Genomic DNA, 26,296 nt, shown 5'->3' with positions numbered 1-26,296 from the left:
GCTTTGGAGCCTGTTCTTGTTGCCTTCCTGGATCATGTTGCTGTTGTTCTTCGGTGCTTTGATTGATTCTGCTAATTTCTTGCTTCTATACAGGAGAAACAATCCCTAAATCTGGAATTACAATAGTTGTTGGGTTGTTAGGTTTGTTTGTGATAGTAGAGGTAGGATCATGAGGTATAATGAGAAGGGAATTAATGGTCTCATCTTCATTGAGAGTCTCCCCCTGAAGATGAGATGCTGCAAAGTATGGTTCATCATAAAAAAAAGGTGACATCTCCAGAGACAAACATTCGGTGTAAGGTTGGTAACACTTATAACCATTTTATGTGGGGGAATAGCCAATGAAGACATGTGTGGGCTCGAGGATCAAGTTCGGAGTGTATGTATGGTAGAATTAAATTGGGTTCGAACAATTGAGTGAAAGTTTTGGAAGATTTTGGGTGTTTTGGATTTTTCTTTGAGGAGGTATACCTAACAAACCCTAGTGTGATCATCAATGAAAGTTATGAACTACTTAGCTCCTGTAATATTTTTTTACTCGGCTGGCTCCTCATAAGTCACTATGAATTAAAGAGAATGGTTGAGACTGATTATAAGGTTTTAATGGGTATGGTACACGGGTGTGTTTGGACAATTGGCAGATTTCACACCTCAAGGAATTAATTCTTTCATTTCAAAATAACAGTGGAAGGTGTTTCTTCAAGTACAAGAAGTTTGGATGTCCTAGTTTACGATGCCATAACATGATTGTGTCTTCTTCCAAAGTAGATATAGCCAACCCTTCTTGTCCACTGTCTTTATTCCAAACAGAGAGTCCATCAACTTTAGCAGTGTCAATAATCCTCCCTGATTTCTGTTCCCGTACCACAACCAATTGTATAAAATGCAGCAAGAACATTTTCATCCTTGGTAAGTTTACTGATTGAAATTAAATTATAGGACAATTTTGGGGCATGTAGGACTTTATCAAGGAAGAAATTTTCTGCTAATTTTACTCTTCCAATTCCAGCCACCAGTGAGTAGGATCCATCAACTATGCGGATTCGGGATTGGTCATGACAAGGTGTGTAAGTATGAAACAAAGTGGGGTTACCTGTCATGTGATCGGAAGCACCTGAATTGAGTATACAGGAGGATTTGTTAGGTTCAAGGACAATGTTGAGGGCAGTACCTTGGGTTGCTAGAGAACCACTAGCCGTAGAAGTACCAAGCAACATATGGAGAATTAGAAAAGAATGAAGAAATAATGTGTCTTATTTCTTGAATGAGTACAAGGCTCCTTTTATACAGAGGGAAATTACAACAAAAAAAGAAACTAATTAGAGCCAATATTTGACAACTTCTACTTTCCTACTTTTTCTTGATTTACATCTTTTACATTCTATATTTTCGTAGAAAACAGATCCTAGAATATCTCACAGATTATGACTAAATCAAGGCTTTCAATGACCAAATTTCCAACACTCCCCCTCAAGCTGGTTTAAAGATATCTTCCATAGCCAGCTTGCTAGTCATCTTACCAAATTGCTTCTTGTGTAGTCCCTTTGTTAGTACATCAGCTAATTGTTCATCAGTTGGAGATATGTCATGCATATTATTCCCGCATTGACTTTCTCCTTGATGAAATGTTTATCCACTTCTATATGTTTCGTGCGATCATGAAGAACTGGATTATGAGCGATAGCAATAGCAACTTTGTTGTCACAATAGACCTTAATTGGAGTCGAGTAAGAAAACTTCAATTCTTCAAGAATCCTTTTTATCCACATCGCCTCGCAGATTCCATGGGCAACGGATCTGAATTCTGCTTCAGCATTACTTCTAGCTACCACATTTTGTTTTTTACTCCGCCATGTAACTAGGTTTCTTCCAACAAAGGAACAATATCCAACGTTGATCTTCTATCTGTAACACTTCGTGCCCAATCTGCGTCTGTGTAGACTTCAACTTGAAGATGTCCATGTTTCTTGAACAATAAGCCTCTTCCTGGAGTTCCTTTCAAATATCTTAAGATCCTATATACAGCCTCGAAATGCTCCGCCCCTGGTGAGTGCATGAATTGACTTACCATGCTAATTGCAAAAGCAATATCAGGCCGTGTATGAGACAAGTTAATCTTCACTACAAGTCTCTGATATTGTTCCCTGTCCTTTACTTCTTCAACCTTAGTAGCTTGTAACTTCTAGTTTGGCTCAACCAGAATTTCAACCATCTTACAACCAAGTAGACCTGTTTCTCCAAGGAGATCAAGAACATATTTTATCTGATTGACAAATATGCCTTCCTTAGATCTTGCAAATTCCATTCGAAGGAAATACTTAAGAGCTCCCAGGTCCTTAATTTGGAACTCCTTCGCTAGTCTTTTCTTCAGAATAGCTAATTTTGTTTCATCATCACCAGTGAGAATAATATCATCAACATAAACAATCAAAATTGCAACTTTACCATCTTTTGAATGTTTATAAAATACTGTGTGATCAACATGACTTTGCAAGAAGCCATAACTGATAATTGTCTTTCCAAAGCGGTCAAACCAAGCTCTTGGTGACTGTTTGAGTCCATATAGTGACATGTAATCTGCATACTTTGTTACTGCCAAGTTTCTTCTCAAATCCTGGCGGTAGGCTCATATACACCTCTTCCAGATCACCATTGAGAAATGCATTTTTAACGTCAAGTTGATGTAGAGGCCAATCGGAGTTCACTGTAAGAGATAACAACACTCTAATAGAATTTATTTTAGCAACAGGAGCAAAAGTCTCTTGGTAGTCAATCCTATATGTCTGAGTAAAGCCTTTAGCCACCAATCTCGCCTTGTATCTCTCAACGCTTTCATCAGCTTTACTTTTTATTGTAAACACCCATTTACACCCGACTATTTTCTTTCCTTTGGGTAGATCGAAAATCTCCCATGTACCACTTCTCCTTAGAGCATTCATCTCCTCCATGACTGCTAATTTCCAATTCGGATCATCCAATGCTTCTTGTATATTCCTTGGAACAAACAAATGTGAAATCCTAGATGTGAAAGCTTTATGATTTTTTGATAGTCTGTGATAGGAAAGATATTTTGCAATGGGATGTTGAGTGCAATTTTGGACACCTTTCCTAAGTGCTATAGGGACATCAAGATCAGGAATACTAGGTGAATTGTTGGACAAAGTGGAGGAAATCAAACGTGTAGTAGGGATAGGATTACCTGAAGTTTCGACACCAGAACTCAGATCTTCAGATTGTTTTCGTGCAGGGTTGATATTTGAGTCTTTATTTCTCAGATGAAATCTCTTCCTAGTATAAAACTGAAGCTCAGAATTCAAATCACGTTGATTAGTTTGTAGTACTTCTCCCCCTAAACGAGAATCTCCTTCATTAGGCACCAACAAACTTGGTTCTCCTAGGCAATCGTTATTAGAAACACTTGAATTTGGATTTTCAAAGCGACCACTCTCAGAAATGCATGGTTTTTGTGTAGGATAAATGACATTGGGTAGTGGGATAGAAATGTCCCAAAAATTGTCTTCTATATCACTTGTCTCCCACTGAAGAGAATTTTTTGTGAAATAAGGTTTTGTTTCCAAAAACGACACATCCATACTCACATGAAATTTTTTTGTTTGAGGATCAAAACACTTATACCCTTTTTATTTGAAGAGTACTCAAAAAACTCATTTAATAGCACGTGGGTCAAGTTTTGAACGAAATTGGCATGGAACATGAACATAGACAGTACATCAAAAAACTTTGACAGGTAACTCAGAAAACAACCTTGTTCCAGGAAAAGATGATTTTAGGCAATCGAGTGGTGTTTTGTATGTTAACACCTTAGTAGGCATCCTATTTATCAAGTAAGCGGATGTTAAAACTGCTTCACCCCATAAGTATTTGGGAACATGCATGTAAAACATTATGGCACGTGCTACTTCAAGTAAATGTTTATTTTTTCGTTCTGCAATGCCATTTTGTTGAGGGGTATCCCGACATGTAGAGTGATGAAAAATCCCTTTCTCTTTCAAAAAATCACCTAAGTGCTCATTAAAATATTCTGTTCCATTGTCAGAATGTAAAATACTAATCTTGGTTTGAAATTGGTTTTCAATCAGTGTAAAAATTTTTGAATAAATATTTTACGTCAGACTTTTTATTCATTAGATAAATCCAACATAACCGTGTGTGGTCATCAATAAAAGTAACAAACCACCTTTTACCAAAAATAGTAATAACTTTAGAAGGGGCCCAAACATCACTATGAATCAGATAAAAAGGTTTGGAGGCCTGATAATCTTTTGGTAAATAAGGGGAACGACGGTTTTTTGAAATAATTCTGGAAATAAGTGTTTCAAATAAAGAAAACTAGGATGTCCTAGTCTATGGTGCCACAACATTATTTTTTCTCGAATCAAAATTGAACTAGTACCATTAAAGCTCTGAACTTTTTCATTACTAATAGATACTTTATCAAAGTAATAAAGACCTTCAATCATCCTAGCACATCCAATCATCATCCCCGAGTTCCGGTCCTGAAATTCACAATGTGATTCAAAGAAGGTAATGCAACTATTAGAATCTCTAGATAGTTTACTGACAGACAAAAGATTGCAGGCTAATTTAGGACATGAAGAACATTATTGAGATTAATTTTCTCTGTCAGTTTAATGAGTCCTTTTCCTGCAATAGGTGAAAAACTACAATCGACAATTCTAATTTTTTCATTTCCACGGCAAGGTGAATAGGTATTAAATAAATGAGAAAAACTAGTCATGTGATCTGAGGCTCAGGAATCTATTATCCACGGAGAGGAATTTGGACAAGAAAGGGCTTTAGGATTACTACCTGTTTGTGCCAAAGAAACACTAGGAATAACGGATGAGAAATTGAATTTTATCAGTTTCAAGAGTTGATCAATCTGCTCTTTGTTGAAGGGACCTAAGTGAGCTTCACTTGCAGTAGGAATTCCACGATTCTTCTCTCCTTGGTTGTTGCTTTTCCAGTTAGCAGGTTTGCCATGAATTTTCCAACATGTCTCACGTGTATGGCGGGGTTTGTTGCAAAAATCGCACCAGACCCGTGGTTTATCATCAGACCTGCGCTGGTAGTTTGCTGCCTTGTAGGCTGCAACATCACTCAATAAGGCAGAATTTTCAATTAACTCACCAGTACTCCTCTTTTTGAGCATGACATTCCTTCAGCTTTCATCTCTTCTAACTTAGGCAAATACTTCGCCAATGGATGGAAAAGGAGGTATGCCAATAATCCTTCCTCGTATTTCATCAAACTTAACATTGAGGCCGACAAGAAACTTGTAAATACGGCTATCTTCTACAGTTTTCTTATGGTGATTACAGTCGTCAGTACTTTTCCATTCGTATGTGTTGAAGAGATCAAGATCCTGCCATAACCTTTTCAACGAATGGAAATATGTGGTGACAGAATTATCTCCTTGACGAATCTCCAATTTTAAAGTCAACTCAAAAACCTGAGATTGGTTGCCCAGGTCAGAATACATCTGACTAACATTATCCCACAATTTGAAGTAGGATAGCACATGTAATTGGAGCTTATGTCCTCCTGCATGGAATTGACCAACCATGTCATAACCATGGAGTTTTCAGCAACCCAAGTAGCGTACAGCGGATCATCAACAGCAGGAGCCTTCTTGTCACCAGTGATGTAACCGATTTTCCCTTGCCCACGAATATACATCTGGACTGATTGTGACCATCGGAGGAAGTTGTCACCATTTAAGCGGATGGTGGTGATTTGGACAAAATGAGAATTGGAGTGGTGTTGCGGAGTGGCCGCAGCAGGGGTTGAGGTGATTTCTGACGCGGCTTCGGACATGGCTACGGTGATTTTGGAATTGCTGTGTTTTAGGGTTAAGACACGATTATGGCTCTGACACCAAATTAGAAAAGAATGAAGAAATAATGTGTCTTATTTCTTGAATGAGTACAAGGCTCCTTTTATACAGAGGGACATTATAACAAAAAAAGAAACTAATTAGAGCCAATATTTGACAGCTTCTACTTTCCTATTTTTTCTTGATTTACATCTTTTACTTTCTATATTTACATAGAAAACATATCCTAGAATATCTCACAGATTATGACTAAATCAAGGCTTTCAATGACCAAATTTCCAACATGGAGTGTCTCAAGTTGGGTTTTGGTTAGGCGAACGTTGAGAGCATCATTTGTAGCAGTGGAGGTATTAGCGGACAACATTGCAGTCTTATTCTCCTTATGGTTTTTTCCAGGATAGCCATGGAGTTTGAAGCATTTTTCCTTGGTATGTCCTACGCGGTTGCAGTGGTTACACCATGGCCTGGATGAGCTCGAATCGTTTCCAGCACGAAACGTTTGTGGCTGTAGGCCTCTGGAGATAAGTGTTGAGTTTTCAGAGGGACGGTAACCAGCAGTTGTCACGGGTTTAGGTTTCTTTGATCACCCATCATGATAAGTCGATGCTTGTCTTCTCTTCTAACTTCTGCAAATGCTTCACCAATGGTTGGGAGGGGGTTCTATCCAGAATTCGACCATAGACCTCATATATCTCTCGGTTCAGTCATGCTAAAAACTCAGAGACGTTCATTGTTGAGGTGAGTCATAAACTTGGTGTGTTCTACTCCTTCTCCCCAGTCTGCCTCATAGTACATGTCCAATTCCTGCCACAAAATTTTCAGATTATTGTAGTAGTGAGTTACTTCAAGTGTTCCTTGTCGGATGTCCTTCAACTTCCGTTTGATCTCAAATACTTGGGAGGCATTTCCAAGATCCGAGTAGTTTTCTTTGATTGCATCCCTCGTATCTTTTGCAGTTTTGAAGAAGTGGTAGGTACGACTAATATGGCCTTCTATTGAATTAATTAACCAAGCTATTACAATTGAATTATTGAGTTCCCAAGTGCCATAAGTTGGGTCTGTTGTGGCTGGTCGTGGGATGTCTCCATTGATATATCCTACTTTGCCACGACCACGAATTACCATAATGACCGATTGGGACCACTGCAGGAAATTTTTCCCATCTAGTCGATGGTTAGTGATCATAAGAGAGGAATTAAGGTCCCCTTGAGGGGTTCCTTGATTGATATTTGGAATCATTTATGAGGTTTTAGTGTCGGATGAAGTTTCGACTGTGTCACCCATGGGTAGGAATAAAACAGGAGGCAAGAGAGATTAAAGTGGAGGGACGTTTGGGATGAGAGATTAGAGATGACAAGATCAAAAAACCTTAAAATTCTGATGCCATGAACAAACTTAAAAAGAAGATTGTTATTATTTACTAAATAGTTTATAGCCTTCATAGAGTAGTCTAAGTGTAAATTAGAGACTAAGATTAGATCTTACTGTACAAGGAAACTCCTAGGAATAAGGTAAGTAATCTATCCTTAATTTTAGGGATTCCAACAAGATTAATAAATTTTCCATCCTTTGTACCAAGGAAAGCCTTAGTGTGGGGAGGAATATATTTTTCCTTGCAGCATATTGGAATTTATGACATCTGTTAAGCATTGTGAAGTATTTTGGAACTTATGAAAGTATAGGTTGGAGGGACTTGTATTCTAAGGCTGATAACATAACAGTTAAGGAAGTGCAATCTATATGCAATCGTGTGTTCATTGGTATCCTGATCTTTCTGACTTTTGATTTCTCTAGTTATTTAGGATAAATATTTACAATTTTACATTTTTGTTAGAGTCAAGTATTTTTTAGTGCTAATCGATTATGTTTCTTGTTATCCTGTCCTTTCTGACTTCTGATTTCTCTAGATATATTTTTACATTTTAGTTGGATTCAAGTCTTTTTGTTGCTAATATTGATTTTATTAGTACATTGTAAACATATTTTCTGATCTTAGGTACCTCTCAATGACCTGTGTTGATGAAGCCAATGGTTGGTATGGCGGAACACTTCTTGGCGATCAAGATGAAAGCATTGAGATATATAGGCATTATGCTAAACTATGTCGGGTAATACTATAATAATTTGAAGTCGGTATATTTGATTCAAGTTTTTTTTTCCGGCAAGTTTAGACAATGCTAAGTGGGCTTGAAGTTGACATCCGATCCTTGATTTTTTTTTTTTATTAAATGAAGCTGGGTTCATATGATTAATCTTTTTTCCGTTTTACCTGTTCTATATGGACATTTAATTAACATAATGGAAATGAAAATAATAGCACTTAACTAACATTTAATTAACATAATGGAAATGAAAATAATAGCACTTTTCTAACATTTAATTAACATAATGGAAGTTGACATCCGATCCTTGATTTCTTAAAATGATTGGAATACCAGGGACCAGCCATGGAGCCTTTCCAGCGTGATCTGGAAAGAGAGAATCATTATGCTGATCTTCTACAAATGAACACAATTGATGTTGTAGATGATGCATCTGTTGAAGCCGAGATGGCTGAAGCACTGCGGGAATACGACCTAATCGGAGCTGATCTTGGTATTTTTCCTGTGTCGTGCAAATCATTTACTGAAGATCCAAGTCGGTTGACACGATGGATCATCGGTGAGGACAAACTGCAAAAGGTGTGAATAACATTGTCAACTGAATTCAGTTTGATAGAAAGTACACATTAGCGGTTGAACAGCTGTTATAAAAGGTGAAACCTGTTGAAAATTTAGCTATTCATTAGTGGTTGAAAGATGCTTTCCAAATACTCTGCTTGTGTAGAACCAATATTTGAGACTTGAAATATCTCACTCCATTTATCAAACTCTATTTATTTTCTTTCATTAAATAGACCAAAAAATATACAGTTTGATTTAATGATTGAAAGATGCCTTTCCATTCATGCGAGCCGGGTTTAAATCCCCCATTATACAACAATATTTTTATATTTTGTACATATTTCACTTTTTAATTGATTGTAAATAATTTAATAAAAGTTATTTATATGATAATTTATCATGTCAACATCTTTTTTATGACGCGAGTACATTTGTGATAAGAGTTAAATATTTATTGTACTAGACGTTAGAGCTATTTTATGTCATTATTTTATTATAATTATGCTTAAGTTTAAAAATTATTTTAATTTATATGTTAATTCCTAATCTAATTGACATGTAAATAATTCGAAATTAAAGTTTTAAATAATAAATATATAATACATAATTTATGTATTAATAAATATTTACTGTACTAATATATAATTGATAATATAGTAAATATTGAATAATGTATAGTTACAATTAAAACCAAAATTGTAAATTATAAAACTAAATAAAAATTTTAATTTTTTTTTTATTTTTCTCTGGGCCCAAAGAGTTAATTTTATTGGACCATATAAATTGTTTAACTTAAAAGAAACCAATTGGGCTAAACAAAGCCGAAGTCTTGGTTTCTGTTTCCTGTCTACTTCCTTTTCTTATGGGGAACTAAAGAAATGATCACTTCCGTTTGAGTTTTATAAACTTTCTCTTAATTTATAAAACATAAGATTTGATTATTTTTATTTTATTTTAATTAATATGGTTAATAAATGTTAATAGTTAGTAAACCTTTAACAGTTTGTTGATGTGTCACGGTAGATAAAAAGTGAATTAAATTTTGGTAACTTTCTTTTTATATTTGTACATTTTGGTCACTTATGTTATCATTTTGTTAAGTTTTAGTCATTATGTTATCGTTTTATAAGTTTTGGTCACTTGGACGTTGAATGTTGTTAATTTGATGATGTGACCCATTAGTAAAATGATTTAATTTTTATTTTAACCCCTACACTTTAGACAAAATATTGATTATTGGTCTTTTTATAAATTCAAATTAGTTTAGGGACAACATTTTAATTTATCAATTTTAGTAGATTTTCTTCCAAACCCCATTATTGTTCATTTTCTCTCTGCTTATTCTTCATAAATCTCTGCTCCATAGCTCCATTGTTTCATTTTCCTTCTTTCAAGGACTCAATCTACATTTCAAAAATAATGAAAGATTTCCAACTTTCGATAATAAATAATAACACTACAAGATCATAGAAAAATAAGAGGATAGACATCTAGAGATAAAATGAAGCTAGGTATTCTCAGTTATTCAAACAAAAATTTAATTTCCAAAGATTGAGATTGCAGAATGTCAAATCCAACAATAAACAAGAAGACAAATCAATTGATCCAAATAACCCGATAATCTATCACTATTCGTGGTGATTTTTCCTTCAGAAAGTGCTCTGGTTACACATAATCTATGGACCCAAACAACCCGATATTTGGATCTGTGAATTCATCCACTAAACTCAATCCAAAATCCATCTTCAACGTCAAATGTTTGTTTCTGCTCAAGATCACCATTAACCCCTGAAGCTTGCGCGATCTGTCGCACCACCGTCACTGCGCCGACCTCTGAGTACCTCATTTCCAAGTGATCAAAACTAAATAAAACAATAATGCAAGTGAACAAAACTTAATAAAACGATAACATAAGTGACCAAAACTGTACAAATATGAAAATAAAATGGCCAAAACTTGATCCTCATGTTATCTACGTGGAAATGATTTAATTTTAATTTTATATATTTACCGTACTACATCAGCAAAATGTTAAAAGTTTAATGACAATTAACCTTTAATGACTATATCTTAATTAAAATAAAATAAAAATGATCAAATCTCAATTAAAACAAACTAGAGTGACAATATTTTATATATTTTTTTAAATTTAATAAGGAAAAACTTATAACACTAAAAAGAAAATGATCATTTTTGTAGTTTACCCTTTGTTATATAATATCCGTTTCAGATTTTCTGCTCTCATCATCGTTTTATTTTTCTTCCAAACCGAAGGAACTGTTTCCGCTCTGAGCAATAAGAAAGAAGTGAAGGAAGAAAAGGGTCAAGCAGCCGAGTTTCCGCTCGTTGAAAATGGATCGTTGGGCTTTCCCCGTGAAGAACACAAACACCGCTGCTTCTGGAGCTGTGGCTTTGTTGTCGAAGGCGAATTTGATTCATGGAAGACCCCATTCCTTGAAGACTTGGAAAATCGGAGTCTTTGGGATCCGAGCTTCAATTCCATGCTTCTCTTTACCTGCGGCTTGTTCTTTAACAATTAAAGCTATGGCCAAGAAGAATGATGACCATGATTCCTCTTCTTCTGGTATACAATTTCTTCTTCTTTTTGGATAAAAAGTCCAGCTTTTTACTTTTCTTGGGGAGGTTATAATCTTTTGTGTAATTGTAGTTTATACCTATGGAATTTTTAGCTGCTTGTTGCTGAAATGCATTTAAGAGTGACTTGTTCAAATCTTGGGGATCTTGAACATTAAGGGACAGTGACTGGCCGATTGAAATAGTAAGGGTAATATTTTCTTTGAAATGTGGAATGGAAGAAAATGGTAATCTCTAAAGATTAGTGATTTGGTGAACTAGTATTTAACTTAAACTGTGAAATTGTTTGTTTGTTTATTTGGATTTCAATTGTTTGTTTATTGTGAAATTGTCTTTATTTTAACTTGTAGTTCTTTTCAAAAGTGGCATGAAACTGAAACATCATATGCTTTTTCGTTGTGTTGTTTACATTTCATTAGCAACGGTGTTCATTATTTTCTCTCCTTTCTTGTCAATTCTCATTTTCCAATCATATGGTGATAGCTGATGAAATGATTTTTATGATAAAGAAAGACCCTTGATAGTGACTATGGACTTGCTTGTACGATCTTTGCAAATTAAAGAATGCGGTCATTTTTGATTTCGATCTCTCACTTGCTTGGTTGTGACATGATTGACTAGCTAAGCTCATTTCTTCTGAACCAAATGCTTCCTCCTTGCTGTTTTACTGATAATACCTTCTGGCTGTCTTTCGGCATCAAGTTAATATCTTGTTAAAGTTTTTAAGGAATTTTTCATATAATAGGTTTCAGCTTTATATTATTTTCGGTTGTCTTACGTTTTCTCTTTTCTCATGTCCCTCATTCTTCCAGTTATTAATGATACTTAAATTGGCATTTCAGAGTTCCCTCAACTTGATATGAATACAGGCTGGAGAGAGTTCAGAGCCAGGCTATACAGGAATTACGAGGTGATGTCTATCTTCCATGAATTATGTACCTGCTGCTCCTATAATTAAGTTGTAAAATTATTTGGACGGATCTCCTTACTTCCTTAAATTAAGTTTTCTCCGGAAGGTCCAATGTTAATAACTTCCTGTTTATGGTTTGTCTAAGTTGTTGGACTTGATTAGAGAAACTACATGGACCAAACATATTGAGTGTAGATGTCAATCCCAAAATTGGGACCCTGACATTCAAAAAGTATTTGGTGTATATGTATATGTTCTTTTCTCAATTAGAACATTGGCTATAATGGGGAAAAGGGAAAGTAATCCAGACAATCCCATTTAAGATAGAAAAAAATCGTAAAAAAGTACGGACTCTGAAATACAGATTATTGTAGTCAATGCATGCACCTCGGCACTAATGTTCCTGCCCAATCATATAGTTGTTTTCTTAAGGTATTGTTTATCAGCTCTTGTGCAACTCCTCTTTTCATGCGTATACTTGATACTAGTGTTTTCTTAAAGTTGGTGTATCATTTTGCCGCTTTTTATCACTTTCTGCTTTTGATATACTGTATTTGGAGGCATACTTACACTTGATAATAGAGTTATTATTGTTTTTTTTTTGTTTTTTTGGTGAGATAATATTTTCTTTCTTCCTTTGCTAAGATGTTTCCTATACTCTCATTCTTCAATGTCGGTCAAGGAGGAACCCTCTTCCTTGTCAACCAAGGTTCTATGATCTATCCTTTGAGAGCATTTTAGGACTAAAACCTTGACTGCACTAAAGCAATGTGAGAGTGTGCCCTTAATGTTATCTGGGAATCTGGCGGAGATTAGTTCCAGGCAAAGTCTGGGTAACCCCGACCATCTTATAAAAATAATTTAGATTAAGGAACATCAAGCATTACTAGCAGTGTGTAAAAATATTTTATTCTTGCTCAAGGAACAGTCAAGTCTAAAATCTTTTGCTTAAATTTTAGCAGGTAGAGAAGACCGAGTCCGATGCTCATGATCAAAGTGGGACATCTTATGGATCGAAACCTCTTGGAAAAAAATGGGCCCACCCTCTTTCTGTGCCTGAGAATGGTTGTGTTCTTGTTGCCACGGAGAAGCTGGATGGAGTTCGCACCTTTGAACGCACAGTTGTTCTCCTTCTAAGATCTGGAACCAGACATCCACTATACGGGCCATTTGGACTTATTATTAATCGCCCACTGCACAATAATATGAATCAAATGAAACCTAGTAGTAGAGAGTTAGCTACTATTTTTGCTGATTGTTCCCTGCTCTTTGGAGGGCCCCTCGAAGCGAGTTTATTTCTTTCTAGAGGGGAGAAAACTCCCAAGATTCCTGGGTTTGAAGAGGTGTTTCCGGGCCTCTTTTTCGGTGCTCGAGAGAGTTGGGATATAGCTGGAGATCTGGTGAAGATTGGAGAGCTTAAGTCTGAGGATTTCAAGTTCTTTGTTGGTTACGCTGGATGGGAGATGGAGCAACTACTGGAGGAAATTGAATCTGAATATTGGTATGTGGCTGCCTGTAGCCGGGACCTTATTTTCGGAGACACATCAGACGCGTCGTCGGAACGTTTGTGGGTTGAGATTTTGCAGGAAATGGGCGGTCACTACTCGGATTTGAGCCGGAGGCCAAGGAAAGACATGTAATGGGTGATTTTAGAACGAAGATATCAATCTGAATGTGGAATCTTGAAGTGCAGGTATTATGAAATCAAATGTACATAAAAGTTAGCAAACTTTTTGGGTTAATAAATCATTCGTATTTCCTTATGTTCTCTTTCTATCAAATTTTTATTAAATAAATTTTAAATTAATAAAATTTATTAGAAATAATTATATTTAATAATTTAATTAAAAGTTAATATACATTTTTCTTTAAAAAAAATAATTATTTTTACTTTAATGATTTATTAGTAAAAATTAAATTATCATTTTAACCTTAAAAATTACATTTTATTGTGGAATTTAATTTTTACATAATTTTTCAACATAGTTAGTGTCACTTATCACTTAGTTAAATAAATAAATGTGTAAAAGGTATGTAAACAAAATTTATTTGATTTTATATTCGATTTTAAAGTAATAACTTTTATTGTTTTATTTAAAGATTATCTAAAATTATAAAAGGACAAAAATGTTCTTATAAGTGTGTGTTATCCTTTAAAATAAGAGTGCTTCTATAATTTTTAACAGAGTTGGGATCGAGTTAACCACTTTAATATATAATATAGATATTTTAAAATTATTAAACAGTTATTGTATGTAACAGTTTATTGTTTTTTCATGAAAAAATTGAATGATTAAAAATGTATAATAATTCAGAATTTTAGTATTGGACTTGTATCTAGTTGTGGACACATTATCTTTTTTTTTTTGAAAGGAATATATCTTAATTTTTCGACGTTCAATTGAGGCATTTCAAAATGTATTAGAAAGGTAAAAGAAAGACAATCGATATCTAAGAGGACATCTCAATTTAGAAAAGCTTGAATCCCGTATCCAAAAAAGTCACTACATGTTGGTTAGTGTTATGTACTTAAAAATATCTTCAACAATTTGCCCAAAACAAATTGTTATATTCATTGTATATGTAACACCCTAATCTAATACGACACACAATCAATCGATTAAGACATTACACGAGAGCACCGAAGTGGCTAACCCAAAATTTTTCTTTTTTAAAACGACCATAAAATACTATTTAAAAATCATCCAAGTTCTACAATACGAAAACATAATAATTTCCCCTTTCCAGTACGGGGAGCTCCTAAAATAGTATATCAAAATATTACAACCGAATATCAAAATAAGTACGACTTAAATGCACAAAGGTCTATGAATAATATATGCGTTCTAAAATACAGACTCGAGACATACTCGAATTCCTCGATTGTCTGGAATGCCTACGATATGACCAGTTCCTCGAATACTTCATCTAAGGACATGCGAACGAAAAACAATTTCGAACACTGACCTCACTAACAACAAAATCATACTAAATATGTTCAGCAATGCTCATGCTATTGGCTACAATAAAATAAGTGAGTATACGCACCCCTGTAGTCTACAAAGAATGAGGACCTTGAAGCACTACGTCGGATACATCACCCAACTAACCCACCCCTTGCGAGTGTTGAGGCCTTGAGCCATAGTTAGTCTTAAGTGCCTTGTGCACTACCTAGGTATATCCGAACTATCTATACTTCGTAACTATCGTCATCAACTAAAGTAACTCTGATGTCCTTGCCATTTACTCGAGTGTCAAACAAGGCCAGATTTATGTCATCCTAATTGATAATGTTTCTAGTTGTAATTAATCATTATTGAGTGTTCTCGCTTGAAATCTTATTCATGGTCATTAAAGCGTTCTCAGGTCCTTCAATTATCGTTCTAAAATCTTTTGGGTTTCTTATCCAAAAATGTCCATGGGTACCAATACTCACCCTTGAATATCGGTATTGTTGGGTTGAAAATAAGCATAAACCGAAGGATGATATTGATATTGTTGGACCAGTATTGATACTCCCAGGCTAATGTATCGATACTCACCAAGGTATTGATACCAAATTTGGTTTTGATGTTTTAGAAAAATAGCTGGGTATCGATGCTCCTATGGAGAGTATCGATACGAGTATCGATACTTCCTTATTATCGATACCAAAATTTGCTTCGATGTTTGATAAAATTTCTTCGGTATCGATACTACCCTGAGACTATCGATACCAGACCATCAATATCGATACCCTTTGAAGGGGTATTGATATTTTTCTTCCCAAACCCTTTGTTTTAATAAGTTGAAGAACAATATCGGTATTGTTATTCCAATACCGATACTCGAGCTCAGAAATGCCTTATTTAGGTACAAATTTTTCTCCCTAAACTACTCCAAAAGACTTATTGAGGTTACCTTATATGAATGATTAGGGGTCATAAAAGGTCTTTAAACATGTTAATAATATCAAATACGAGAATCTATAATGAAAACTTATTCATGCTAAACAAGTTCTATTTCCTAGCTAGATGCATCACATTGACTCACAATTGATATGAGGAAATTGTAAACGTGTTACCTTGATTTCTAATTGTAGACAACTTCTCCAAGGTCACCCAAGGTGTAACTTCTCCTTCCCTTTTCCTTGGAGACTTCTCCCACTTCTTTCAATAATCAAGACAAGGAAAATGAGTTCCTAACTTATTCTAGGGATTTGGATTGAAGTTATGAACACTTCCTAACACTTAAATCATCTAAAAAATGGGCTAGAACGCTGGATTTCATAAACCCCCATTAAAACCCACCTTTGGTTTCCTAAGGCCAAACTTTGATTTTAATAGCTTAAAAGAAAGCTTTGAAGATGGAGACTTTAATTCTTACCTTGGAATCTTTAAATTAGGCTTGGAAGGCTACAAGTTTCAACCTTTGGTTATCTTCTTAGATAGGAAAAGATATATGAAAGAGGAAGAAGAAGACAAGAAGAGTATGGTGAAAAATAGATAAAAATAGTTGTGAGATCATCTATAATTAAGGGGATTCAACTTTTATTTCAAACAATGGTCTAATTGCACTTTTAGTCATTTCACTTTCTTGCTAAGATTAAAAACACCCTCTTTTATCTCATATTAGGCCAAGGTCAAGCCCAAACCTAACAAATCTTGGACTAAGGCTTCCTTATAGCTAATGGGTTTATTTAGATTCAATCTTGGGTTAGCCCGAAACTTCTAAAATAGGATTTGAGGCGTTACAACTCTCCCCTCATAATAAAAAATTTTTCCTCGAAGTTTACCTGAATAGAAGAGATGCAGATGAAGTTGCATATCCTCCTCTATTTTCCACGTTGCCTCTTCAACTCCATGATTCCTCCATAGAATATTCATTAGGGGAATCCACTTGTTCCTTAACTATTTCACCTCTCGTGCCAAGACTCTTATCGGTTCTTCTTCATGAGTCATATATTGGTTTACTTCAATATGCTCTAAAGGTATAATACGAGAAAGGGCGGAATGGTACCTCCTAAGCATAGATACATGTAATACATTGTGGATGCACTCTAACTCCAAGGGTAAGGCCAACTGATAAGATATGGGTTCAATTCTCTCGAGTACCTTATAAAGTCCTATAAAACATAGGATCAACTTTCCTTTACATCCAAATTGGAGTACTTTCTTCCACCGGGACACATTGAGGAACAATCTGTCCCCCACGGTAAACTTGATATCCTTACGTTTCAAGTATGCATACAATCTTTGCATATCAAAAGTTTCCTTCAATTAACCTTGGATCAACTAAATTTCTCTTTAGTTTCTTTAATCAAATTCGGGCCAATTATATTCCCTTCACTACGCTCGGTCAAATAAAGCAAAGTCTTATACTTCTGTCTATATACAGAGCCAACTAGATACTAGACTAGTGGCAAGTAGTCCTCCCAACTACCCTCAAGGTCCATGATGGTACACCTAAGCATTTCCTCTAAAATCTGAATAGTACTTTCAGATTGGCCGTCAGTCTGAGGATGGAATGCGGTACTAAAGTGGAGTTTTGTACCTAAGGCTTCATTGAGAGCTTTCCAAAATAGGTAAGTGAAAGAGGATCTATATAAAAAATGATTGATGACTGTACTCCATGCAGTCTCACTATCTCATGGACATAGAGTTGCGCCAACGTCTTTAATGTGTAATATATTCAAACAGGGAGAAAATAAGTCGATTTAATTAACTAGTCTACTATGACCCAAATTACATCATGCCTCTGCCTAATCATCGGTAACCCTATCATGAAATCCACAGTTATCCTGTCCCATTCCCACTGCATTATATAGATAAGCTAAAGCAACCCTGAAGGGACCTGGTGTTTTGCTTCTACTTGTTGGCATACTAAGCACCTTGCAACGAACTTAGACACTTTACTTTTCATCCTCGACCACCAAAAAAAGACCAAAGCTCTTGGTACATCTTGTTGCTACCCAGATGAACCAAAAATGGGCTACAATGGGCCTCGTGGAGGATCTTGTTACGCAATTGTTCACTGAAAGGAACACACAAATACCCTCTAAATAAGAGCACATATCCCTCGCGCAATTCAAAACCCAAGGCCTCACCTCTATGGATTTGTTCACGCGATCCTAAAAGAGGTTATTAGAACTCTACAACCTTTTAACCTCACTTACAAGTTCATGCTCTACTCGTAACTCTGGTAACAACCCACCACCGCTAAACAAGCTCAGACATACTAACAACACCTCAACTATGACATCGACTTTCTGCTAAAATTGTAAGCAACTACATTCACTTTCCCAGTGCGGTAGTCAATCACAAAATCATAGTCCTTTAACAACTCAACCTATCTACATTGTCTTAAATTCAATTTTTTCTTCTTCAGTAGGTACTTGAGGCTCTTGTGATCGGTGAATATGTGACACCTCTCGTCGAAAAGATAGTGTCTCCAAATTTTGAGTGTGAAAAATACTACTACAAGTTCTAAGTCATGGGTGGGGTAATTTCGCTCGTAAGGCTTGAGTTGATGGGAATCATAAGCTACAACTTTCCTTTTTTGCATAAGAACACACCCAAGGCCGTTCAGTGATGTATCGCCAAACACAATGAAATCTTTTCCTGATTTTGGTTGGGTTAGGACTGGGGCTTGGGTTAAAATGGCTTTCAATTGCTCATAACTTTTCTGTCGCTTCTCGTCCCACATAAACAGAACCCCTTTCTAAAGTAATTTAGTTATCAGAGTAGCTATCACCTAGAAACCTTTTACAAACCATCGAAAGTACCCTGCAAGGCCAAGAAACTATGTACTTTGGTCATGTTCTTCAGAGGTTCCCATTCTAAAACATCCCAAATCTTCTAGGGATTAACCCGAATACAAACCGTTGCCACTACATGTCCTAAAAATGCAACTTCGTATAACTAGAACTTAAACTTCCCAAACTTGGCGAACAACTGACATTCTCAGAGAGTCTGCATGACTATGCAAAGGTACCGACCATGCTCATCCTCTGATCTAGAGTACCCAAGTACATCATCTATGAAGACCACCACAAACTGGTCTAAGTACGGGTGAAAAACTTTATTCATTAGGTCCATGAATGTTGTCGAGGTGTTGGTGAGCCCAAACAACATCAAAAGGAACTCATAGTGATCATATCTCATTCTAAACATTGTCTTGGCTATGTTTCCATCCTTAACCTTCAATTGATAATATCCTGATCTCAGATCTATCTTGGAGAATACACACATCCCTTTAAGTTGATCAAAGAGGCCATCAGTTCTTGGGAGAGGATAATGGTTCTTAACAGTTAACTTGTTCAATTTTTAGTAGTTAATGCAAAACCTCATTTACCCATCATTATTCTTGACAAAATGGATCGATGCTACCCAAGAAGAAATACTTGGCCGGATGAAACCCTTCTCCAAGAACTCTTGGATTTTGGATTTTAACTCCTTTATCTCTATCAGTGCCATGTGGTAAGGAGAAGTATCTTTCATACGGTAATCCTAATAGTTCATCTAGAAATACTTTTGGGTAATCTCACACGATTCAAATATCTTCAAGTCTTGGGACTGCAACTTGAGTGTCGATTACGTGAGCCAAGAAAGCTTCACAACCTTAATCTAACATTCTTTGTGTCTTGATGGTTGGCACAACCCTTTTTCCCTTCGATTTCTCATCAACCATTATGACCTTGGCTCCATTTAACTTTCTGAGTTTAAGCTTCTAGCTTTACACATCAAGCTAGCATCATGATCTGAAAGCCAATCCATTCTCAAAATTAAGTCAAATTCTGTAAAGGGTAGCTCCATGAGATCTGCTAGAATGAATTTCCACTGGAAAATGACAGTTAATTTTGTCTACTAGGATGTTCAACCCCAAAGGATAAGACACTCAGACCCTATCACTAAATCTTTGACTACTAGGCTTCTTTCTCAGGCTAAGTCGTAACATATATATAAGTGGGTGGATCCTTAATCTACTAGTATTATAACCGAAATAGAAAACACGGTGAATATACCTAAGATACATTTGTAGGTCGCACTCCTCCTAGGCTTTAACACTTATTGATATGAGGCTACCTAGGCTCGAAACAGCAACGGACCTAGGGACACCTCTACTGTGCTATCTGGAAACATAACTCCTACCTCTCGTTGGTCCTCGACCTTTCTAGGCTGACTGGATGAATCTCTGAATCTACTCTATGATCCCACTTTATGCCTGTGGGTAATTCCGAATAAAATAATCTAGCGAGCCATAACCAAAACAATATTGGATCCCAACATTGCACATCATTGTATACCTCTTCCCATAAGAATGAAAGGCCAGAAACCTAGATTTACCCCTGCGATCCGCGCTATGAGTCGGTATTCTAAACTAACTAGTTGGGGTCTTCCATGATCCCTATGAATCTTTGGCCCTCTTGACCGATGCTTGAGTAGGTTTCAAGGACTCAACCACCCTTTGACTCTGTGTTGAGGCGATAACTGAAGCTTTGGATCTCATCCCCAAAACTCTCTCAAGTGTCTTCGCTTGACGAGTGAACTCGATGAATATCTTAGGTGGGTCAACAATTAAGTGAGTGAGGATTTCTAGGTAGAGGCCTTTCTTGAACCTCCTGCAGTAATGATACTCAAACGTTACTAACTCTGGTGCATACCGGCTTAACCAGAAGAACTTTTTCTCGTACTCCATAGCCGAACGATCCCCCGAAGTCAAATTGAGGAACTGGTTTCTCAGGTCATTAGTGTGAGCGTCCTCAATCTACTTTTGTCTAAACTTGGACGGAAAGAACTCCCACGTGGACCTCTCAGGCTCCATTGCCAAATCGAGGGTCTCCCACCAATCTATAGCTTTACTCTTTAACAAGGAGGTGATGCACTCTAAGTTACCCTTTGGGGGTAAGGTACAATTGTCTGAGTGTGTGGAGAGTCTCTTTCAGCCACTGATATGCAGCTATGGGGTTGTCATTTCCCAACCCAAGGAAATCCATTATCTGGTACCTACGGAGTCACTCGACCAGTGACTCCTTATGAGTTACTACTAGAGAGGCTAATTGTGCGAGAGGAGAAAGTGGTAGGACTGGTGCACTAGGTATGGCTCGTACTATGTGCGTGAGGGTCGTAGTTAGTTCTCTAAAGAAGGTCGCCTCATCGACTATGGTGTCCTCCTGATCCCTAACTCATTATATGAAACGAAGTCATTCCCAATATCACCCGCTAGTAAAACTAGTATCTCTACTCTACCCTCATTGTTAGGGTCGATGCACTCATCCACAGTTAAACTCTAAAATTAAGAAAAATGAGGGGTCAATATCACTGTTCCATACATAAACGCACTATTGACTCGCTAGAGGCCTGTATAATCATAGACTTTTACCAAATCAAATACGAGGGTCATAGAAATGACTAAACATGACAATTTGATACCACTAAATGTAAAACCTTAATTTGATATGACACACAATCGAATGATTAGGATGTCACACCGGACCATCGGAGCGGCTAACCCCAGAAATTTATTTTTAAAACAACCATAAATAATATTTAAAAATAATCCAAGTTTCACAATACGAAAAATATAATAATTATTCCTTTACTGTACGGGGTTCTCCCAAAATAGTATATCAATATGTTACAACCGAATATCAACATGAAGGTCTATGAATAATACATACCCTCTAAAATACAAACTTGAGACTTACTCGAATTCATCGATTGTCCAGAATGCATGTGATACGACCGGCTCCTCGAATGCACCACCTAAAGACCTACGAATGAAAAAACAATTCTAAACGTTGAGCTCACTAATATAATGCCACACTAACCAAAAATATCATGCTAAATGTGTTCAACAATGCTCATGATATTAGGCACAATAAAAAAGTGAGTACGCTTGTATGCTCACACTACTCTAGGGTAGAAATCATGGTACGACTGAGGGATTACTTCTTCTCAGAGCTCACACACCCCTCTAGTCTACAAAGGATTAGGATCCAAAAACACTACATTAGATAGGTCATTTAACTAACCCACACTTTGCGAGTGTTAAGGCCTTACGTAAAAGTTAGTCTCAAGTTCCTTGCGCACTACCTAAGGATATCCAGACTATCTATACTTCGTAACTATCGTCATCAACTAGAGTAACTCAGGTTTCCTTCTCGTTTACCTGAGTGTCAAAGAAGGATAGATTTTTGTCATCCTAATTGATATTGTTTCTATTTGTAATTAATCATTATTGAGAGTTCTTTCCTGAAATCTTATTCGTGATCATTAAAGTGTTCTTAGGTTCCTCAATTATCATTCTAAAATCTTTTGGGTTGCTTACCCAAAAATATCTATGGGTACCGATACTCAGCCTTGATTATCGGTATTATTGGGTTGAAAACAGCTTAAACCAAATGATGGTATCGATACTGTTGGACCAATATCGATACTCTCGGGCTAAGGTATCTATACTCATCAGAGTATCAATACCAAATTTAATTTCGATGTTTTATAAAAATAGTTGGGTATCGATGCTCCTGTGGAGAGTCTTAAAACAAGTATTGATACTTGTTCGTATTTGGTGTGCTTATAAATTTACGCAAAAATTATGTGCAAGTATACACAATTGAACAAGTAAAATAATAGTGAGTGATTACATCTCCACAGGGATTGAAGAAATCAAAAGTTAAATTAAAGAACTAACTTAAATTATCCGGGTAAAGTTAGTGTAATGGTATGAAAAAATGATAATATTGTAGCAAGATGAATGTATGTATATGGAATTTCAATGGGAATATGAAAAAGTAGCAAATGGAAATGTTATGACAAACTGAGATGTATGAAGTTTATCCAATTAAAAATGCTAAAGCAATTGAAATTGAGAATCTATAATTGAATAAGATAACAACCTCACACAAACATGCTACAATGGGAATGATTACCAGCTCACAAAGGAATCTTAAGCATTGACTTCTAGAATGGTTTAAGCCCCTTATGTCTATTTGCTCGACATAGTTTAGTAAGAGTGTTCCTAGGCTATCACTAGTAAGGAACCTGACCGATAAAAATGCCATGGCAGTATCTCTTAGCGTGAACTCTAGCAAAAATCCTATCGATTAAGCACTACTTCTTTTAGTCGTCGAAATCCTACCCTTATCTCTAAGGCGAATTAGGTCTTAGTTAGCAGTTAAATCCCATTGCTCACATTTATCTTCACATAGCTCTCTTGAATAATAGGCATCGAACTTAAGAAATGGCTACTCTCATAAGCTCTTACAATCCTAAGTAAATAAATACAACAAGCAAAGAAAATAATAAACATGTGTGGGTTGGATAGGCTGATAGGTGGGCTTGGAAAGCTGGTAGCAAAATATCTTCAGATTTTCTATAATTTTTTGCGCCCAGAAATGCTATCTAGAATGTTGTAGCAATTTTCTATGTCCATCAGCATCAACAGTTCTCCATATCTCCTCATCTAGAATGCTACGACAAATCACTACTTCTTCTTAAGCTTTCTTCACCTGCATATCAACAAATGAGCATGACATTTCCCATCAAATAGCACCAGTTTACAAAATAAAATGTTGCAGTAAATCATTTCCGCCATATGCAACTATATGAGCCTAAATAAAATCTTAATGCTATGATGTAAACTTTTAAACAATCAATAACCTAAGTAAAAAGGCACAAAATATAGACTTTTTTACGGGGTTATCACGCCCCAAACTTAAGCTATTGCTTGTCATCAAACAATGGATAGAGATCAACAAAAAAGAATGTTATGGCAAAGTTAAGATCGGGACAATTATATGGCATATAATTTTAGCCCTAAAAAACAATTGGCTTCAATATTTTAGAAAAATTGAGAATTGAAGAACTTTCCCTAGAACAAGATTTTTTGCATGTGTGTGCGTGATTGTATCTAGTTTATGCTTAATAAAGTTAGAAACTTTATAGGTAATCTCTCTCTTTATGTTATAACATTTATTCAACCTTTAAGAACATAATTACTCCCGTATGTTTAAGATTTAATTTTTTAATGCTATGAGGGGAGCCAACCTATAACAACTACATTCCTAGACTTGAAAATGAAGTGGAGCAAACACCCCATTCCCTAGCCTATTAAGTAGAGTCATCCCGTGACTATTTTCATTCACTTATATGCTAAATAAAATATGAGTGTCCCTCTATAGTTATGCCGAAGCATTTATTTGCGATTCAACACATTAATAACATAATGGAATTTACTTTGAGCCTTTCAAGCTATCATTTATCATTAAGTTCATTACATTAATTTATTCTAAGGTATGCAAGAATCCTTTCATAAAAAGTTTCTTCTTTCCTTAACATAGAGAGCATACAATCATGCATAAATAAATCACAAAGAATCAAGTCCTAAAGTTGGTTCTATTAACCTCAGCTGTCATGTACATTCAATCAATCACAACCTAAAAAAAATTCATCATCTGTTAGCATCATCAATTTATTCCAAAAATTATCTTAAAACCTAATAAATGTCATAGCAAAAATTTGTTGACAACTATCAATGCAAATGCCTAACAATGAATACTACCTCCCGCAAACTTGAAGGAAGCGTTGTCCTCAATGCATGAAAACTAAATTAAAAGAAACTAAATGCAATACAAACTAAAAATACAATATGGCGTACCTCATTCTGGTGGTGGTGTGGTCATGCCCGCCGATCAATTAGTGCACTTCCTTGAAAGTTTTGGGCTTTGTTGCTCCGGTTCTGATTCTTGTTAGTAGGTTAGGACACAACCTCCTCAGAGTCATCAGTAGGTAGGATCTGAGGGCATTCAACTAATCTTTTCAAGTGATTCCTAATCATCTGCACGGGAGATTACTATGGCTTGATGATAAAATAAAATAAAAAACAAAAGGTTTGAAATAAAGGATAAAAGACAAAACATAATACCAATAAAAGTAAATAAACAAATTATTTATGGAAAAAGTATCAAACAAAAATGTTGTAGCAATTTAAAATGGATAGAGGGGATAAACTCATGCATCCTCAAGGATGAGCACTGACTTGTCCTGCAAAATTGGAGCTCCAGTGTAGGCCTTCAGCCTTTGGCAATTGACTTTTAAAGATGATGCCATCGTCGATATCCACTGGTATATGAGGGTAGATATGATGTACTTGGAATAGGCATGACCATCGTGACTTGAGCTTGCCAAGGAAGAGTTTGAGCCATGAATTATATAAATGAACTTGTTGGCCTACATGAAAATTATGTGGAAAAGGATGTTTTTCATGCCACTTCTTTGTTTTCTCCTTGTATAGACGAGCATTCTCATATGCTTGGGATCAAAATTCTTCCATCTCATTCAGCTCTAGCTATCTTCTCTCACCAACTAGTTGGGCGCCCATGTTGAGCTTCTTGATTCCCCAGTAGGCCTTGTGCTCTAGATCCACCGCAAGATGGCATGCCTTGACATAACAAGCTTAAACGATGACATCCCAAGTAGTGTCTTTAATGCTTTGCGATAGCTAGAGAGTGCTTCATCGAGCTTGGGAGACCAATCATTCCTCTTGGGATTTAGCACCTTTTAAAGGATCTACTTCATCTCACGGTTGGAGACTTCATCTTATCTTTTGGTATGAGGATGATATGCTATATCAATTTTATATCGCACCCCATATCTTTATAATCATTTATCAATTAACTTGTTATCAAAGTTGGTTCCTTAATCACTGATGATAGCTCTAGGTGCCCCAAATCTTTTAAAGATGTTTTTATGAAGGAACTTGAGCATCGTCTTTGAGTCGTTCCTTGGTTTTGCAATTGCCTCGACCCACTTAGATACACAATCAACTGCTAATAAGATGTAGATATCTCCAAATGAAAATGAGAAAGGTCCCATAAAGTCATACTCTATACATCGAAAAGCTCTATCTCCATAATATTTTGCAATGAAATTTCATTTTGTTTAGAGATGTTTCCTGTGTGTTGGCATCTATCACAATCCTTATAAAATTCATGGGCACCCTTAAAGAGGGTGGGCTAATAGAAGCTTGATTGAAGAACCTTTGCTGCAGTCCTTGCGCCTCTAAAGTGGACTCCACACAGAGTCATGTGACAATGATGTAGAATTTCTTTTTGCTTATCTTCAGGGACACATCGTCATATTATCTGATCAACATATTATTTGAACTTGTATGACTCATTCTAAAAGTAAAATCTTGCATCATGCTTGAATTTCCTCTTACCTTAGTTGGTCAAATCATTAGGCAAAATACCACTAAAAAGAAAGTTAACAATGTCAACGTACTATGGAATTG

At 36.0% G+C, this 26,296-nt stretch overlaps 1 protein-coding gene, 1 long non-coding RNA gene and 1 pseudogene across 2 annotated transcripts; all 3 read left to right on the top strand.

Moving 5' to 3' along the window:
- The window catches only part of LOC120215477, a 39,429-nt pseudogene extending 30,869 nt beyond the window's left edge, over window positions 1-8,560 (top strand).
- A 42-nt stretch (window positions 8,561-8,602) lies between these two features.
- Window positions 8,603-25,543, top strand: LOC120215476. The gene is made up of 4 exons (XR_005524962.1): window positions 8,603-8,677; window positions 14,272-14,280; window positions 18,971-18,973; window positions 25,533-25,543. It is a non-coding gene; the product is annotated as an uncharacterized LOC120215476 (long non-coding RNA).
- On the top strand, window positions 10,842-13,714 carry LOC120215475 (UPF0301 protein Cpha266_0885-like). The gene is made up of 3 exons (XM_039213156.1): window positions 10,842-11,104; window positions 11,958-12,025; window positions 12,988-13,714. Exons 1-3 carry the CDS (start codon window positions 10,873-10,875, stop codon window positions 13,663-13,665), a joined length of 978 nt encoding a protein of 325 aa, XP_039069087.1. The 5' UTR covers window positions 10,842-10,872; the 3' UTR covers window positions 13,666-13,714.
- Window positions 25,544-26,296: the final 753 nt, after the last annotated feature.

This window comes from Hibiscus syriacus, unplaced genomic scaffold, assembly GCF_006381635.1.
Source record: "Hibiscus syriacus cultivar Baekdansim isolate YM2019G1 unplaced genomic scaffold, ASM638163v2 tig00110121_pilon, whole genome shotgun sequence".
NCBI lineage: Eukaryota > Viridiplantae > Streptophyta > Magnoliopsida > Malvales > Malvaceae > Hibiscus > Hibiscus syriacus.
Note: the sequence above shows the minus strand (reverse complement) of the source record. Positions and strands in the feature narration are given on the sequence as shown.